Source organism: Phocoena phocoena, chromosome 16 (assembly GCF_963924675.1).
Source record: "Phocoena phocoena chromosome 16, mPhoPho1.1, whole genome shotgun sequence".
Taxonomy (NCBI): Eukaryota; Metazoa; Chordata; class Mammalia; order Artiodactyla; family Phocoenidae; genus Phocoena; species Phocoena phocoena.
Genome location: NC_089234.1, coordinates 58,301,529 through 58,318,673, shown reverse-complemented (window position 1 = coordinate 58,318,673; position 17,145 = coordinate 58,301,529). Strand labels below are relative to the sequence as shown.

Sequence of the window (17,145 nt, the reverse complement as noted above, 5' to 3'; positions counted from 1 at the left end):
GGTCTGGGAAGATCCCACATGCCGCGGAGCACCTAAGCCCGTGCACTACAACTACTGAGCCTGCACTCCAGGACCTTGAGCCACAACTAACGAGCCTGCGTGCCACAACCACTGAAGCCCGCGCACCTAGAACCTGTGCTCCACAACAAGAGAAGTCACCACGATGAGAAGCCTGCGCACCACAACAGCCCCATGAGCCACAATTACTGAGCCTGCGCGTCTGGAGCCTGTGCTCTGCAACAAGAGAGGTCGTGATAGTGAGAGGCCTGCGCACCACGATGAGGAGTGGCCCCCACTTGCCACAACTAGAGAAAGCCCTCGCCAGAAGCGAAGAGCCAACACAGCCATAAACAAACAAACAAATAAAGGCAAAATTCCTTTAAAAAAAACAAAGTACCGCCTTTAAATTTACTGTCTCATGTGACGTGTGGCAGCATATATCTGGTAACCATTGGTTTAGGAGGTATAGCAGACCAGTCTAGGAGAGCCCATAAAATCATCACTAAAGTGTAGATATCTAAGAAAGATGGAGAATGAACAAAGAACTGAAAAATCAAATTGATCTAGAAATGACAGCAAATTTTTTACAGGGAAAAGGACAGGGAGAATATAGAATTCAGCACTCTTAGTTGCTGTAAAATATTATATCAGGTTTGCTTTAATTACATGGTAATGCCTCTGAGAACAAAGGTAATTACATGATAACTTATGTTACTACTCCCACATTATCTCTTAATAACTATGTAATTAACTTGTCACTACTGTACAATGTGTAGTTCGATATTACTCTTGTATAAAGAACATTGATAAATTAAATGAATAATTTGGGGTGGGGTGAGGGATGAAGACAGTAGGGAAAGCATAGTATTATAGCAATCTGGAATGCAAATGGTTCATTAGGTCATTGACCCAGTCCTCAAGGATCTGAACCAAAACCGTGAAGATTACCAAAAGTGTCTGAAGTGAATCATGTAGCTTTCTGAAGACAACAAACATAAAATATAGTAGGTTCACCAAGCAATGAAATAGATAAGTGAGTATGGGATATAAGGCATATACTTTTATGTTTTGAGCGGTTTTTATTTTTAAGTATTAGGAATTTTTTTTTAACACAAATATAGGTCAATGGAACAGGATAGAAAGCCTAGAGATAAACCCATGCACATATGGTCACCTTATCTTTGATAAAGGAGGCAAGAATATACAATGGAGAAAAGAAAGCCTCTTCAATAAGTGGTGCTGGGAAAACTGGACAGCTACAGGTAAAAGAATGAAATTAGAACACTCTCTAACATCATACACAAAAATAAACTCAAAATGGATTAAAGACCTAAATGTAAGGCCAGACACTATAAAACTCTTAGAGGAAAACATAGGCAGAACACTCTATGACATAAATCACAGCAAGATCCTATTTGACCCACCTCCTAGAGAAATGGAAATAAAAACAAAAATAAACAAATGGGACCTGATGAAACTTAAAAGCTTTTGCACAGCAAAGGAAACCATAAACAAGATGAAAAGACAACTCTCAGAATGGGAGAAAATATTTGCTAATGAAGCAACTGACAAAGAATTAATCTCCAAAATATACAAGCAGCTCATGCAGCTCAGTATCAAAAAAACAAACAACCGAATCCAAAAATGGGCAGAAGACCTAAATAGACATTTCTCCAAAGAAGATATACAGGTTGCCAACAAACACATGAAAGGATGCTCAACATCACTAATCATCAGAGAAATGCAAATCCAAACTACAGTGAGGTATCACCTCACACCAGTCACAATGGCCATCATCAAAAAATCTACAAACAATAAATGCTGGAGAGGGTGTGGAGAAAAGGGAACCCTCTTGCACTGTTGGTGGGAATGTAAATTGATACAGCCACTATGGAGAACAGTATGGAGGTTCCTTAAAAAACTAAAAACAGAACTACCATATGACCCAGCAATCCCATTACTGGGCATATACCCTGAGAAAACCATAATTCAAAAAGAGTCATGTACCACAGTGTTCATTGCAGCTCTATTTACAATAGCCAGGACATGGAAGCAACCTAAGTGTCCATCAACAGATGAATGGATAAAGAAGATGTGGCACATATATACAATGGAATATTACTCAGCCATAAAAAGAAATGAAACTGAGTCATTTGTAGTGAGATGGATGGACCTAGGTTCTGTCATACAGAGTGAAGTAAGTCAGAAAGAGAAAAACAAATACTGTATGCTAATACATATATATAGAATCTAAAAATTTTTTTAAATGGTTATGATGAACCTAGGGGCAGGACAGGAATAAAGATGCAGATGTAGAGAATGGACTTTAGGACACAGGGAGGGGGAAGGGTAAGCTGGGATGAAGTGAGAGAGTCCATTGATATATATACACTACCAAATGTAAAATAGATAGCTAGTGGGAAGCAGCTGTATAGCACAGGGAGATCAGTTTGGTGCTTTGTGACCACCTAAAGGGGTGGGATAGGGAGAGTGGGAGGGAGATGCAAGAGGGAGGATATATAGGGATATATGTATATGTATAACTGATTCACTTTGTTATAAAGCAGAAACTAACACACCATTGTAAAGCAATTATACTCCAATAAAGATGTTAAAAAATAGAAATTTAAAAATTAAAAAAAAAATTTTACAGAAAGAATTGTTTTTTTAATGGAAAAAGCATTCTTTCACCCATATCGTTTAAGCAGCATCTTGAGTTCGTATGTGTGGCCTATAGGGTGAATATGTGCAACTCCAGGAACTCTTCATTCATTGCTGATAGGAATGCAAAGTGGTACAGCCACTTTGGAAAACAGTTCAACAGTTTCTTACAAAACACAGTCTTACCATATGATCCAGCAGTCATGCTCCTTGGTTGCCCAAATGAGTTGAAGACTTATGTCCACATAAAAACCTGCACACAAATGTTTATAGCACTCTTTTCTTAATTGACAAAACTTAGAAGCAGCCAGGATATCCTTCAATAGGTGACTGGATAAACAAACTGTGGTATATCCATACAATATTATTCAGTCATAAAAAGCAACGAGCTATCAAGCCATGAAAAGACACAGAGGAAACTCAAACAGCATGCTAAATGAAAGAATCCAATTTGAAAGGGCTACAAATTGTACAAATCCAACTATATGACATTCTGAAAAGGCAAAACTATGAAGACAGTAAAAATATGAGTGATTGTCAAGGGCTGAGGGGGGAGTGAGAGGGATGAATAGGTAGAGTACAGGAGTTTTTTGAACAGTAAAGCTATTATGTGTGGTATTGTAATGGTGCATAGCAAATCATTATACAGTTTCAAATCAAATAGAATGAATGACACCGAGTGAACCCTAACATAAACCATGGCCTTTCATGAATCATTATTGGCTCATTAATTGTAGCAAGATACCAAACAAATGCAAGATGTTGATGATAGGGGAAACTGAGGGATGGGAAGATGAGAGGGTATACAGGAACCCTGTACTTTCTGTTAAATTTTTCTGTAAACCTAAAACTTCTCCGAAAAATAGTCTATTAATTTAAAAAACAAAAAAGGCCAAAATGGAAAAACCTTTCTTCCACCCACCTCATTTTACCAATATCTTCAGTTTGTGTGTGTGCCTTTTGTGTCCCAGCTTCATCAATTACAGTGTTCTGAGATGCTAAGGGCAGTGTCCTATGGCCAGTGACCTCACCATTTTTACCAAAAAGCTTGTTTTATTGATATCACATAATGACCACGCTGTCCAAGTACAGTGATCCTTTCTGCTTAATTCTGTGAGGAATTCTCCCAGAATCTCTGCTAAGGAAACATTGGTCCTTGAATTTCCATTTCAAATGATGCAGACTGATTTATTTGGCATGTGCCTTCTAAAGATAAAGACTTCATGTGGGGAAGAAAGATTGTGCTAAGGTTCCCTCAAAAACTCTAAGATGCCTCCTCTAACACTGCCTGTGTTTCCCTAAGCCTAAGAGTACAGAAAGTAGTGAAGATCTTTAGTTTTGAGGAATCTTTCTAAGAGTGACCAATTTCATTGTACTTAACACTGATGCTTATACTGATTTACTTTGCAGAAAGCTCTGTTCCCAAGTGGCTACAATTATTAATAAACTCTAAAAGCATGAGTGGAAAACTGTCAGAATAAAATATCACTTAGCTGAAATTCTTGAATGCGTTGTTCTTAACCTTTTATCTGAATAGCTAAATGTCTTCATGTTATTCTTTAAAATAATGTTTATTGGCTTTTTTTCTGATTATAAAAGTAATATTGCTTATTATAGAATATTTAGGAAATAAACAGAAAATAAAAATCGTCTCTGAAATCGATAATAATTTTTCAGACACATAAGAATTTTGCTTTTTTACTGTTTTTAATAAACATGTTTCTAAAATGCATTGCAACGATTTGACCAAAGAGCAAAAATGGAAGAAAACACATGTAGGAATTTAATAAAGTCAGGATGAGTACAAGAGTACTCTGTACTATCTTCTCAACTCTTTTTTAAATCTAAAATTATTTCAAAATAAAATGTTTAAAAATGATAGGAACTGGACGGATTGCTTAAGATATGGTAGTGGAACAAAAATATAACTCTTTGGGAAAAATGGAGGTTGATCACATCCCAATTATCATACTCAATATCTAGATGGTGTAAAAAAGTTAAATGAGCATAAGTGAACTAAAAGAAAATATAAGGTAATACTTATTTGACCTCATGGTATGGAAGACCTTTCTCAGCCTAAATTCAGTGGAAAAAATATTAAAGAAAAGATAAATATATTGATGTAACAATAGAAATAAAAGGCAAATGACGGGAAGTATTCACAACGTATGTAGTAGACAAACTGGGAGAATATCTCTTACAAATCAGTAAAAGAAGAGAAATACCCCAATAGGAAAATATGTAAAAGCTGTCATCAGACAGTTCATAAAAACAAGAAATGCAAATGGTCAGTAGGCATACAAACAAAAAAAGTTTTCAACCTGCCTAATATCCAAGTAACTGTAAGTTAAAACAAGATTCTGCCTTTCACTTTTCAAATTATCAAACAGAATTTTTTTATAGCAAGACTGCTGTTGGGTATATATATTAATAAGATTATTTTGAAAAGGAGTTTGGCAATGTGGATATAAAGCCTTAAAATTAATTACCCTTAAAGAAATTTATTCTAAGGAAATTAAAATTTTTAAATGTGCACAATGATAAATGTTATTAAAATGTTATAAAAATATTCACTACAGTGTTAATTATGGTAGAAAACAAAATTGGAAAAAATAGATCCAAAAATAGGATTAAGTAAATTATGCTACATCCACATTTAAAATGCATGGTCTCTAAGAATATTTAAAGGTATGGGAAAATGTTTCTAATCTACTTTTTATTGCAGAAATAACACCTGTAAGCAGTAGAAAATACAACAGCACAAAAAGTAGATACATATATATATCATAGAAGTAGTGTATTTATATATAATGAAAAGTAAACATTGCTCCTACTCCAGTCCACTAATTTCCCTCCATGAGGTAGCTTTGGTTGCTAGTTTCTGTTGAATCCACCCAGAAATATCCTGTGCTTGTGCAAGTTTGTATATGAATACATATCCCAGTTTTCATCGAATGAAAGTATACTGGGCGTACTGTTCAACCTCTTGATTTTTCATTTACTCATATCTTGGAGGTTGTTTCTTAGCAGCACATGAAGATCTAACTCATTCTATCTAGTTAACTGCTTTCTGTTATTCCATTGCCTGGATTTAACTAGTCCTCTCTTCAAATTGTTGGAGTTTTTTAAAACATAAACCGTGTAACCATATTTGATGATAATCAGAAAAGCTAACTCTTCCTTTTTACTGTGAATGTTGAATGAACAGTGATGGAGTCTACTGGGTTTTTAGTTCCAGCCACCATGAAAACTATTAGTGGAGGAACTATGTGGAAAAGAAAAAAATGATCTATAGACTTTGTTCATTTCCTTTTAAAATATCCCTAGCTCTTAAATGTCTTCATTAAGGCTTTCATACCTACTGATGATATTTCTCAGTTCTCTGTAAATGACGCTAAGAAAATTCTAAATGTTATATCTTTTCTACAGAAGCAACACGGAAGTTAGGAAATCACATTGCCTTTTGCCCGCACCAGCCATCCCACCTCTATGTGCTTTGAGGAAAAAACTAGCTTAGCACCTCAGCACAGTTTAAATTACGTCTCAGGCCTCGTCTCCAACACTGGATTCAGTTATACTAAAATTGATCACTCTCTTTATTATTTTTTTAACATCTTTATTGGAGTATAATTGCTTTACAATGTTGTGTTAGTTTCTGCTATATAACAAAGTGAATCAGCTGTATGTACACATATATCCCCATATCCCCTCCCTCCACCCATCCCTCTCCCACCCCTCTAGGTGGTCACAAAGCACCAAGTTGATCTCCCTGTGGGATGCAGCTGCTTCCCACTAGCTGTCTATTTTACATTTGGTAGTGTATGTATGTCAGTGCTACTCTCTCATTTCATCCCAGCTTACCCTTCCCCCTCCCCGTGTCCTCAAGTCCATTCTCTACATCGGCATCTTTATTCCTGTCCTGCCCTTAGGTTCTTCAGAACCAATTTTTTTTTTTGTAAATTCCATATATATATATGTTAGCATACAGTATTCGTTTTTCTTTTTCTGACTTACTTCACTCTGTATGACAGACTCTAGGTCCATCCACCTCGCTACAAATAACTCAATTTAATTTCTTTTTCTGGCTGAGTAATATTCCATTGTATATATGTGCCATATCTTCTTTATCCATTCATCTGTCGATGGCCACTTAGATGTCCTGGCTATTGTAAATAGAGCTGCAGTGAACATTGTGGTACATGACTCTTCTTGAATTATGGTTTTCTCAGGGTATATGCCTAGTAGTAGGACTGCTGGGCCATATGGTAGTTCTATATTTAGTTTTTTAAGGAACCTCCATACTGTTCTCCATAGTGGCTGTATCAATTTACATTCCCACCAGCAGTGCAAGAAGGTTCCCTTTTCTCCACACCCTCTCCAGCATTTATTGTTTGTAGATTTTTTGATGATGGTCATTGTGACTGGTGTGAGGTGATACCTCACTGTAGTTTGGATTTGCATTTCTCTGATGATTAGTGATGTTGAGCATCCTTTCATGTGTTTGTTGGCAACCTGTATATCTTCTTTGGAGAAATGTCTATTTAGGTCTTCTGCCCATTTTTGGATTCGGTTGTTTGTTTTTTTGATACTGAGCTGCATGAGCTGCTTGTATATTTTGGAGATTAATTCTTTGTCAGTTGCTTCATTAGCAAATATTTTCTCCTATTCTGAGAGTTGTCTTTTCATCTTGTTTATGGTTTCCTTTGCTGTGCAAAGGCTTTTAAGTTTCATTAGGTCCCATTTGTTTATTTTTGTTTTTATTTCCATTTTTCTAGGAGGTGGGTCAAAAAGGATCTTGCTGTGATTTATGTCATAGAGTGTTCTGCCTATGTTTTCCTCTGAGAGTTTTATAGTGTCTGGCCTTACATTTAGGTCTTTAATCCATTTTGAGTTTATTTTTGTGTATGGTGTTAGGGAGTGTTCTAATTTCATTCTTTTACCTGTAGCTGTCCAGTTTTCCCAGCACCACTTATTGAAGAGGCTGTCTTTTCTCCATTGTATATTCTTGCCTCCTTTATCAAAGATAAGGTGACCATATGTGCGGATCACTCTCTTTAACATCAGTAAAAGAAAATTCCAAATGAAATTTACCAGAAGGTAATAAGCTGTACCAGTTGTTAATGGACAGAGGTTTATTCTGAGAGCTCTGGGTCTGTGATTTTTCTAGGATTCAGAGCCAGCTGTTACTAGCCCTAGGAACCAAATTCAATGTCATTGAAGCCTTCTCCTACCCTGTGCCTCAACAGTTGGAGACCTAAGGTCTGTGACTTGGCCTAAATTTGGGGAAAGTCTGAGAGGCCCTGGGATAAGCCTATCTGTAAAAGGATCAGAGGGGAGTTAGAGGTCACAGAGAGAATGAACCAAAGTAAAAAGGTAACAACAATCGCCTCAGTATATGAGTTCTTGATTTGGAAAACTACTGATATTTCTTGTTCTCCAGTGTTATGCCTCCTGTTCCTCTTCTCATGGCTGTGCTGAAAGGCATATATGCAGAGCCTTACCCTTCATTTTCAACATGATGTACTGACAAGGACCGTAAGCTAATGGCCCCTAAAAAAGAGCTTCTAAGGTACTTTTTCATATTAAGTACACATGCCAAGTCAGTTATTTAAGATTTTTCTTCTTGACTTCTTGTTAGGCCCAAAATCTTCAGTAAAAGAGTGCAAAATTCTTTTTTAAATTTATCTGCAAGCCATATTTATCTGCTATAGTGTCTGCCAACCACACTTTTTATAATTCACCACATTCAGTGAATGACATATGAATAAGCACTTTGTTTACTTACTGGCACAGAATTGGTATATATTAATAGCATATTGTCATTATTTGTATTTTTCCTACCTAAAAAATACTTTATTGGAATAATATTCTAAAAATGCAGAGAACTTTTAAAAATTGGTGGGGGGGGGGCAGAGGAGACCAAAAATTCTATAGAAAAATAAGCAAAAGATCAGAGTAAACAACTCACAGAAAGAGATTTGTTCTTTACACATATAAAAAGATGTTCAACCTCACCCATAGTAAGAAAAATGCAAATTAAAGTTACATTGAGATATTGTTTCTAACCCATCAGATTGTCAAAAATTCAGAAGCTTGGCAGTATACTCTCTTATTGAGGCTGTGGGGAGGCAGACACCCTCAAACATCACTACTGGAAATGCAAAACTGTTCAACCCCAAGGAGGGGGAATTTGGAAATATCTAAAAAAACTGCTTATATATTTACCCTTCAACCCAGAAAATTCTACTTGTAGAAATTTATCCCAAAGATAACACACACACACCCAACAACACAAAAATATGTATGTAAAATGTTATTCATTACAGAATTATTTATAATTTCAAAGCATTAGAAACTATGTGAACATTCACACATAGGAGATGGAGTGAATAAACTATGGTATATCCATACAATATGGTGCTATGCAGCTGTAAAAAAGAATGAGGAGAATCTCTATGTATAAATATGCAGTGATTTCCAGGTGGTGTTTTAAGTGAAAAAAGCAAAGTGCAAAAGGGCATGTATTCTATGCTACCCTCCTTTTGTGTAAGAAAGAAGAGGAAATTAGAAGATGCACATATATCTGCTTACCTTTACAAAAATAAACACAGGAAGACAAACCAGAAAACAGTGAAATTGGGTACATACATTGGGGACGGGCACAGAGGGGCACAGTGTAAAAGGAAGTGACACTTCTCTGAGTATACCTTTTTTAGAGTTTTTACTTGGAAACATGTTAATATTCTACATATTTTTAAAGACACATTAAATTAACAAGGATGAAAGTGGGGAAAGGAAACTGAAAACAAACTGCCCAACATTTTTTTCAGTCTTAAGTAAAGTGAACCATTCTAAAGTGGAGTAAAAAAGAGAACCAATCTAAAGAGCAAACTGAACACAGTATTTGAGTACATTGGAGAACAGCAAACCAATTCCAAACTCTTTTTAGTAGATTTGGGTTTTCGTAGAATAAGTGGTGAAGCAATTTTGAAGCTGTTTTAAGAGATATTTCAAAACTGAGCCAATTGTGGATCAACTTACATGCCAATTTTTAAAAAAACTAAAAAAAAAAAAAACTGAGCCAATAAATAAATGTGTTGATATTGTTGGGAGCTAGGGTTTTCACTATAGAAGCAAGTACAAAATCATGATAATGGAAGGGGGGAAGGTAAGAAAGAGCTCTGTGGGGATGGACTGGAATTGGAAATATTGGTGTCAACTCAATTTCTAAAATAGTTCTGTGTATATATGTATATACATATGTACACATTTATGTGTGTAAGTATGTATATCTGTGCACGTGTGTACATGCATACTTCCTAGCTCAATTCACTGACAGAGTCCAAAAGCAAAGAATGCACTTACCACCCACACTTTGATCTCTAATACTATTCCACCCTAATAGGAAATAGGTATCCTTGGAAAAATGGCTGATTCCAGGGCTGGGATAGGGTGGGTTTAAGAGCCCAGAACATAATGCCAGAAAGTAAGGAAGTGCTCCAAAATAGTGTGAGGGCAGGTCCAAGGACACCTGAGCCAGCTTGAAGGTGCTCCTACTGGCAAAAAGTGGGACATTTTGAGCACCAAATTAAAGGCTGTAATGAATTATAAACCATTGATTAAAAGACAAAAGTCTGGGCTTCCCTGGTGGCGCAGTGGTTGAGACTCTGCCTGCTGATGCGGGGGACGCGGGTTCGTGCCCTGGTCCAGGGGGATCCCACATGCCGCAGAGCGGCTGGACCCATGAGCTATGGCTGCTGAGCCTGTGCGTCCGGAGCCTGTGCTCTGCAACGGGAGAGGCCACAACAGTAAGAGGCCCACGTACTGCAAAAAAAAACCAAAACCAAACAAAAAAGTCTGTGCTCCTTATTGATAAATAAATAGATTAAAAATAATAAATGGGAGAAAAGGTAAGCTCTTGCATATAGTAAAATGCCAGAAGCTGACTGGTAAATGTGAAAGGAGTGCTGGAGTTAGAAAATCATCACAGTTTAAGTTGCTTCAGTTAATAATCGTGAGTGAATACTAAATCTGGGAGAAGGGATTGGGATTCTTGATGGGGAGTAGCATATTTGCATGGTATTAAACTGTCTACCAACAGGCTCCCTGTTAGATGCAAGGAAAATAGGACAACACCTTGATCAGGTGATCAAAATTGTCACCAATGAACAGCAGCCAGACATAATATGCTCTTAAATGTGTGATACCCTGAGAAGAATAGCATAATTTTTCTAGTATTCTGGCCAGGAACGCATAGTCTGAATTAATCATGAGGAAATACCAAACAAACCAAAATGAGAATCACTCTATTAAATACAGAGTAGCGGAAGACTGTATTCTTTGAAAATGTCCTTCTCACAAAAGTCAAAGAAAGACTGAGGAAATGTTCAAGATAAAGGAGACTAAAAATATGACAAATCCTAGACTAAATTCTATCCTAGAAGGAAGAAAAATGCTATAAAGGACATTATTGGGTCATTGACAAAACTGGAGTACGGACAGTCGAGTAGATAACAGTATTCTAACAGTGTTACTGAAGTTGGTGACTATGGTTATGTAAGAGAATAGCATTATTCTCAGGGAAGACACATAGATATATTTAAAGGTAAAGGGAGATGACAGATGCAACTTCCTCTCAGATAGTTAGGGGGAAAATTGTACAAAAAGAGAGCATGTGCACAGAAAGAACAAAATGTTGACAGTAAGTGCATCCGGGTAAAGGATATGTGGGTACTATTTGCATTGTTTTTATTCCTGCAAGTTTTCTCTGAATTTGAAATTATTTCCAAATACAGTTTTTTAAAAGTACATTTTAGGCCAGCTAATAATTGAAATCTAAACTTAAAAAATTATATTGCAAAATATTATGCTAAGTGAAATAAGCCAGACACAAAAGGCCACATATTGCATGATCCTACTTACGTGAAGTACCCAGAGTAGGCAAATTAGAAACAGGAAGAATAGCAGTTACCAGAGGCCAGGAGTAGGGGTAATGGAGAGTTTAATGAGTATAGTTTCTGTTGGTGTGATGAAAAAGTTCTGGAAATCGATAGAGGTGATGGTTACACAACATTGCAAAATGTACTTAATGCCATGAATTGTACACTTAAAAATGGTCAAAATGGTAATTTTTAGGTTATGTATATTTTACACAATAAAAAATGTATCTTGGGAATGTTTAATTCCTATTATAAAAGGATTTCCTATGATTCTTTAATATAATATAATATAAGGGAGCTTTAATATAAGCTCTCTTTATTTAAACTATTTTATACAACTTCTGAAGATTCACACCAGCTACTTTATGAAGGTTCCACTTAAAATTGTTTGTATAACATCTGTAGTTCATCTCAGTTCGTTTTTTAAAATAGATTATTAAAGAACTGATATTCACCTGGGGCAAAGGTCTTAGCTTTTTTCTGCATCCAGGTTTTCCACTTGTCAAAGAAAATGTCTCTTCAGGGGACTTCAATCATCAGCTTGCTCTTCTCTTAGAAAGAGGATGCTGGTATTTAGGCTTCACAAAAATATTTCATAAACATAAGCTTTCTTTTCTCTCAAACATACCAGGAGAAATGAGGAAAACAGATGTTCCTTGTAAGTCTTCTGATAGACGTGTTTCCATTGTAAGCTGATCTGACTAAATTTGGCATCTGTTCCATTCACTGTGTGGGCTGAGCAGTTTAGTCTCACAGTTTGGCTGAAAGTTAATATCGACCTTTGACTGTTACCTGAAAACCCATTGATAAAATACTCTTACTAAACCTCTTGAGAGAGTGATTTCACTTTCTAAGCAAACGTCTTCAAAATATATCACTCCATTAACCAAATTAATTATTCTTTGGTTGGGCGTACTTATTTATTTTATTGGATACAGAGCATTCCCCAAATCTGACAAGGAGAAGCCTGTGTGGTCAGAATGGTAGAAGAGAAAGAACATAAATCTCTTATAATGCTCTCTACAGGTCACTACACCACAGCTTTTAAATTAACCTTCACCCCCCAGCTGCCCAGGGGCTATGGGAGGGCCTAAAAGTCTGGCTACGGAGCAGTTTCTCATTATCATCTGTTCTTCTGAGTATTTGAGTACTGCTACATACAGCAGCTCAGGTTTTTCTAAGAGGGAAGTAGCCCCAGATTCTTCTGTTCTTGACTATCTTATTTATAACTACAACAATTTTTTATATAGTTTTATTGCAGTATAATTGACATACAGTAAACTGCATATGTGTAAAGTTACAGTTTTACAAATGTTGAATGAGGTATACACCTATGAAACCATCACCATGGACATACCTACTGCTTCCATGCTACTTGGATTGTTTTCCAGTTTCGGGCTATTCCAAGTAAAGATGCTCTGAACATTCATTTACAAATCGTGGTATGGAAAGATGCTTTCCTTTACCTTGGGTTAAATACCTAGAAATAGAAAAACTGAGTCATATAGTAGGTGTATGTTTAACTTTTTAAGATGCAGATAAATGGTTTTCAAAGGGGGGCTTATCATTTTATAATCTCACAATCAGTATATGAGAGTTTCAGTTGATCTGTACCCTTGTCAACACTTGGTTTGTCAGTCTTTTTAATTTTAGCCATTCTGGTGTGTGGGCAGTAGTATCTAATGGTGGCTTTCATTTGCATTTCTCTAATGAATAATCATGTTGAACATCTTTTCATGTGCTTATTTGATATCTGTTTATCTTCGCTAAAGTGTTTGTTCAACACTGTTGCCCATTTTTTATTGGGTTGTTTCTTGTTATTGAAGTATAAAAGTGTTTAATTTGGCAAAGTCAAAATTATTTTTTCTCTTATAAAAGTTTATACTTTTGGGCTTCCCTGGTGACGCAGTGGTTGAGAGTCCGCCTACCGGAGCATGGGTTTGTGCCCCGGTCTGGGAAGATCCCACATGCCGCGGAGCGGCTGGGCCCGGGAGCCATGGCCGCTGAGCCTGCGCGTCTGGAGCCTGTGCTCCGCAACGGGAGAGGCCACAACAGTGAGAGGCCCACGTACCGCAAAAAAAAAAAAGAAAAGTTTATACTTTTTATGTCTTAAGAAATCTTTGGCAAGTCCAAAATCACTAAGATTTCCTCCTAAGTTTTCTTCTCAGAGTTTTATGGTTTTAGCTCTTACATTTAGACCTATGTTTCATTTCAAGTTAATTTTTGTGGTTGATGTGAGGAAGAGTAGAAGTGGGGGCTTTTGTTTTTGTTTTTTTTCCACATATGGCCATCCAGCTCTTCTAAGAACATTTGTTTAAAAGATTACCCTTTCTTCATTGAATTACTTAATACCTTTGTAAAAATCAATTGTCCATATAGAAGTAGGTTTATTTCTGGACCGTCTATTCAGTTGCATTGATTTGTCTATCTTTATGCCATAATGTCTCAATTATTGTAGTTCTGTAATAAGTTTTTTAATCAAGTAGTCTTCTTTTCAAAGTTGTGTTTTGATTAGTCTAAGTTCTTTGCATTTCCACATAAATTGTAGAATCAGCTTGTCAGTTTCTGTTAGAAAAGTCTGCTAGAATTTTGGTTGATATTACATTGAATCAGTAGAGCTGGTAACAATACTGAATCTTCTGATCTCTGCACACTTTATATCTATTCATTTACTTAGCTTTTTAAAATTTCTCTCAGCATTGTTGTTTTGTTTTCTCAGCACTGTTTTGTCATTTACAGTGTAAATAAATGTCTTACACAGCTTTTGTCATATTTAGCCCTAGGTATTTCACATATTTGATGGCATGGTGAATAGTATTTTAATATCAATTTTGCTGGCATATACAATTGCTATATATACACATTACTAGTACAGAAATCCAGTTGATTTTTGCATAGTGATTTTGTATCCTGCAGTTTTACTAAACTCGCTTAGTAGTTCTAGTAACTTTTTTCTAGATTCCATAGGATTTTCTACATAGACCAGGATTTCTCAGTCTCGGCATTATTGACATCATAGTATATTTAACAGCATCCCTGGGCTCTACCCACTAGTTGCCAGTAGCACCCTCTGCTGCAGGTTTGACAACCAAGAACGTCTCCAGACATTGGCAGTTTTGCCCCCCAGAGAACATTTGGCATTGTTGAGAACCGTAGACATAGACAGTCATGCCATCTGCAAATGAAGACAGTTTTACTTCATTTTCAGTTTTGATGCTTTTTCTTCTTTCTTCTGTTTGCCATATTGCACTGGCTAGGGTCTCCAGTACAATGTTTAAGAACAAACTTTCTTTCCTTGTTCTCAATTCTAAGGGAAAAACATTCCATCATCCACCATTAAGAATGATATTAAATGCAAGTTTTTCACAAGTGCCCTTTATGAGGTTGAGGAAGTTCCCTTCTATTCCTAGTTTGCTGAAAGTTTTTTTTTAGAAACTGATCTTGGATTTTGTCAGATGCTTTTTCGGCATCTGTGAAGATGATCTTACGGTTTTCTTAGTTAGTGTGGTAGATTACATTGATTGGTTTTTGAATGTTAAATCAACCTTGTATTTCTGGGATAAATGCTGGCTGATTATGATTTATTATCTTTTTAAAAATATACTACTGGATTGGATTTGTAAAATATTTGCATCTTTTTTGATTTTGTTATCAGTAATGCTGGCCTCAAATAATGAGTTGTGAAGTATTCTCTCCTTTTCAGTTTTCTGAATAGTTTGTATAGCATTGACATTATTTTTCTTCCTTAAATATTTGGTAGAACTCAACCAGTGACACCATCTGAACCTGGAATTTTCTTTATTTATGTGCTTTTAATATGCTTTTTAATTATAAAATCAAATATTTAATAGATAGAAGGCTCTTCAGATTATCTATTTCTTCCTGAGTGAGCTTTGATAGTTTGTGTCTCTTCAGAAGTTTGTCCAATTTAACTGGTCAGATCTATTGGCATAAAGTTGTTAATGTTTCCTTATTATCCTTTTAGCATGTGTAGATGCTATAGTGATGTCATATCTCTTATTACCAATATTGGCAATTTATAGCTCCCCTCTTTTTTTCCTGATCAGTCTGTGTAGATGTTTAACTTTATCCTACTTTGACTCCCAATTCCATCTTCTCAAGTCAGTGAAACTGTCAGGCTCTGCCTAGGCTGTTCTTCCATGTGTTGTGGCCTGGTAACTTTTGCAGTTTACCTCATTTGTTTCCCTTCTTTCATGGATCTTTTGTGGCTGATGTACAGTATTTGAAAAACTTTGTTGCATGTGTTTTGTTTTTATTTTAAAGTTGTTTCTGGGCTTCCCTGGTGGCGCAGTGGTTGAGAGTCTGCCTGCCAATGCAGGGGACACGGGTTCGTGCCCCGGTCTGGGAAGATCCCACATGCCGCGCAGCGGCTGGGCCCGTGAGCCATGGCTGCTGAGCCTGTGCGTCCGGAGCCTGTGCTCCGCAACGGGAGAGGCCACAACAGTGAGAGACCCGCGTACTGCAAAACAATAAATAAATAAATAAGTTGTTTCAGGAAAAAGGGTAAATCTGGTTCCTTTTATTTCATGTTGGTCAGAAGCAGAAGGCCTGTTTCCTACCTTCCCGTATTTATTTTAATATCAAGCCCGTCCATGGTGCTTGACTATAGAAATTATTTCGCTGTTACTTCTGGGAGTGAAAGAGGTATAAGGTCATTCATAACTTTTCAACTCTCAAATTTGTTCTTGGAGAGATACCCAGATATTTTTTCCAAATAGCAATTTTCTAGGTATGACATCAATACAGAAGGAATCCAGAGAGATAGGCAGAGGCATAACTAATAATTTCTCAGCTGTAAAGACCCAATATAATATTATTTGACCAGTATTTCTTACTTATAACCTTTTAATCTCAGAGTTAAAGTCTCCTTATCAAGGAAAGCATGATAGTTTAGGCTTAGAAAGACTAGGTTGACTTGGTGGTGAGTTGTCACATCCCGACTTGAGCTCTTTAAAAGACCTCTTTAAAAGAAATATTACGAAAGAACTCTCTAACCCTAGAGGTTTGACACTTCACTATCAAGACTGAAGAAAGGCATAGGTATGTAGACCATTTTTCGTTCTGACCCATATGACATTTCTGATGCTGTTACACAATACTCATGTATTTCCCTTTTGTCTGTGTTCCAGGTTTTCTGTCTCAGCTGGTCTCTGACAAGCCCCTGACTGAATGCATCCGTGCTGGCCACTATGCAGCAAGTGTCATCATTAGGCGGACTGGCTGCACCTTTCCTGAGAAGCCAGACTTCCACTGATGAAAAAGCAGGAAACCGCAGCCCAGGAGTACAGACACTGCCCTGATGGCTTCCTGAGAATTCCCATATTAATAAAGAAGAAAATTAAACGCTACCTTTCCTACTATAATAACGTTCATCTTAATTTAGAGGGTACAGTAGTACACACTAGAATCTTTATTCTCTCAGCAACCTAAAATCGGAGGTTTATTTCCATAGTTTGATAGTGCCACTTAAATGTCAATTAAACAGGAATATAACATTTCAATAGAAATTTTGTTTCATTTTTAT

At 36.5% G+C, this 17,145-nt stretch overlaps 1 protein-coding gene across 1 annotated transcript in view; it reads left to right on the top strand.

Moving 5' to 3' along the window:
• The window catches only part of ADK (adenosine kinase), a 451,605-nt gene extending 434,730 nt beyond the window's left edge, over positions 1 to 16,875 (top strand). Inside the window, exon 10 of the mRNA XM_065893758.1 lies at positions 16,751 to 16,875. Within this exon, the coding sequence (XP_065749830.1) occupies positions 16,751 to 16,875 (125 nt within the window). The remainder of the gene's footprint in view (positions 1 to 16,750) is intronic.
• Positions 16,876 to 17,145: the final 270 nt, after the last annotated feature.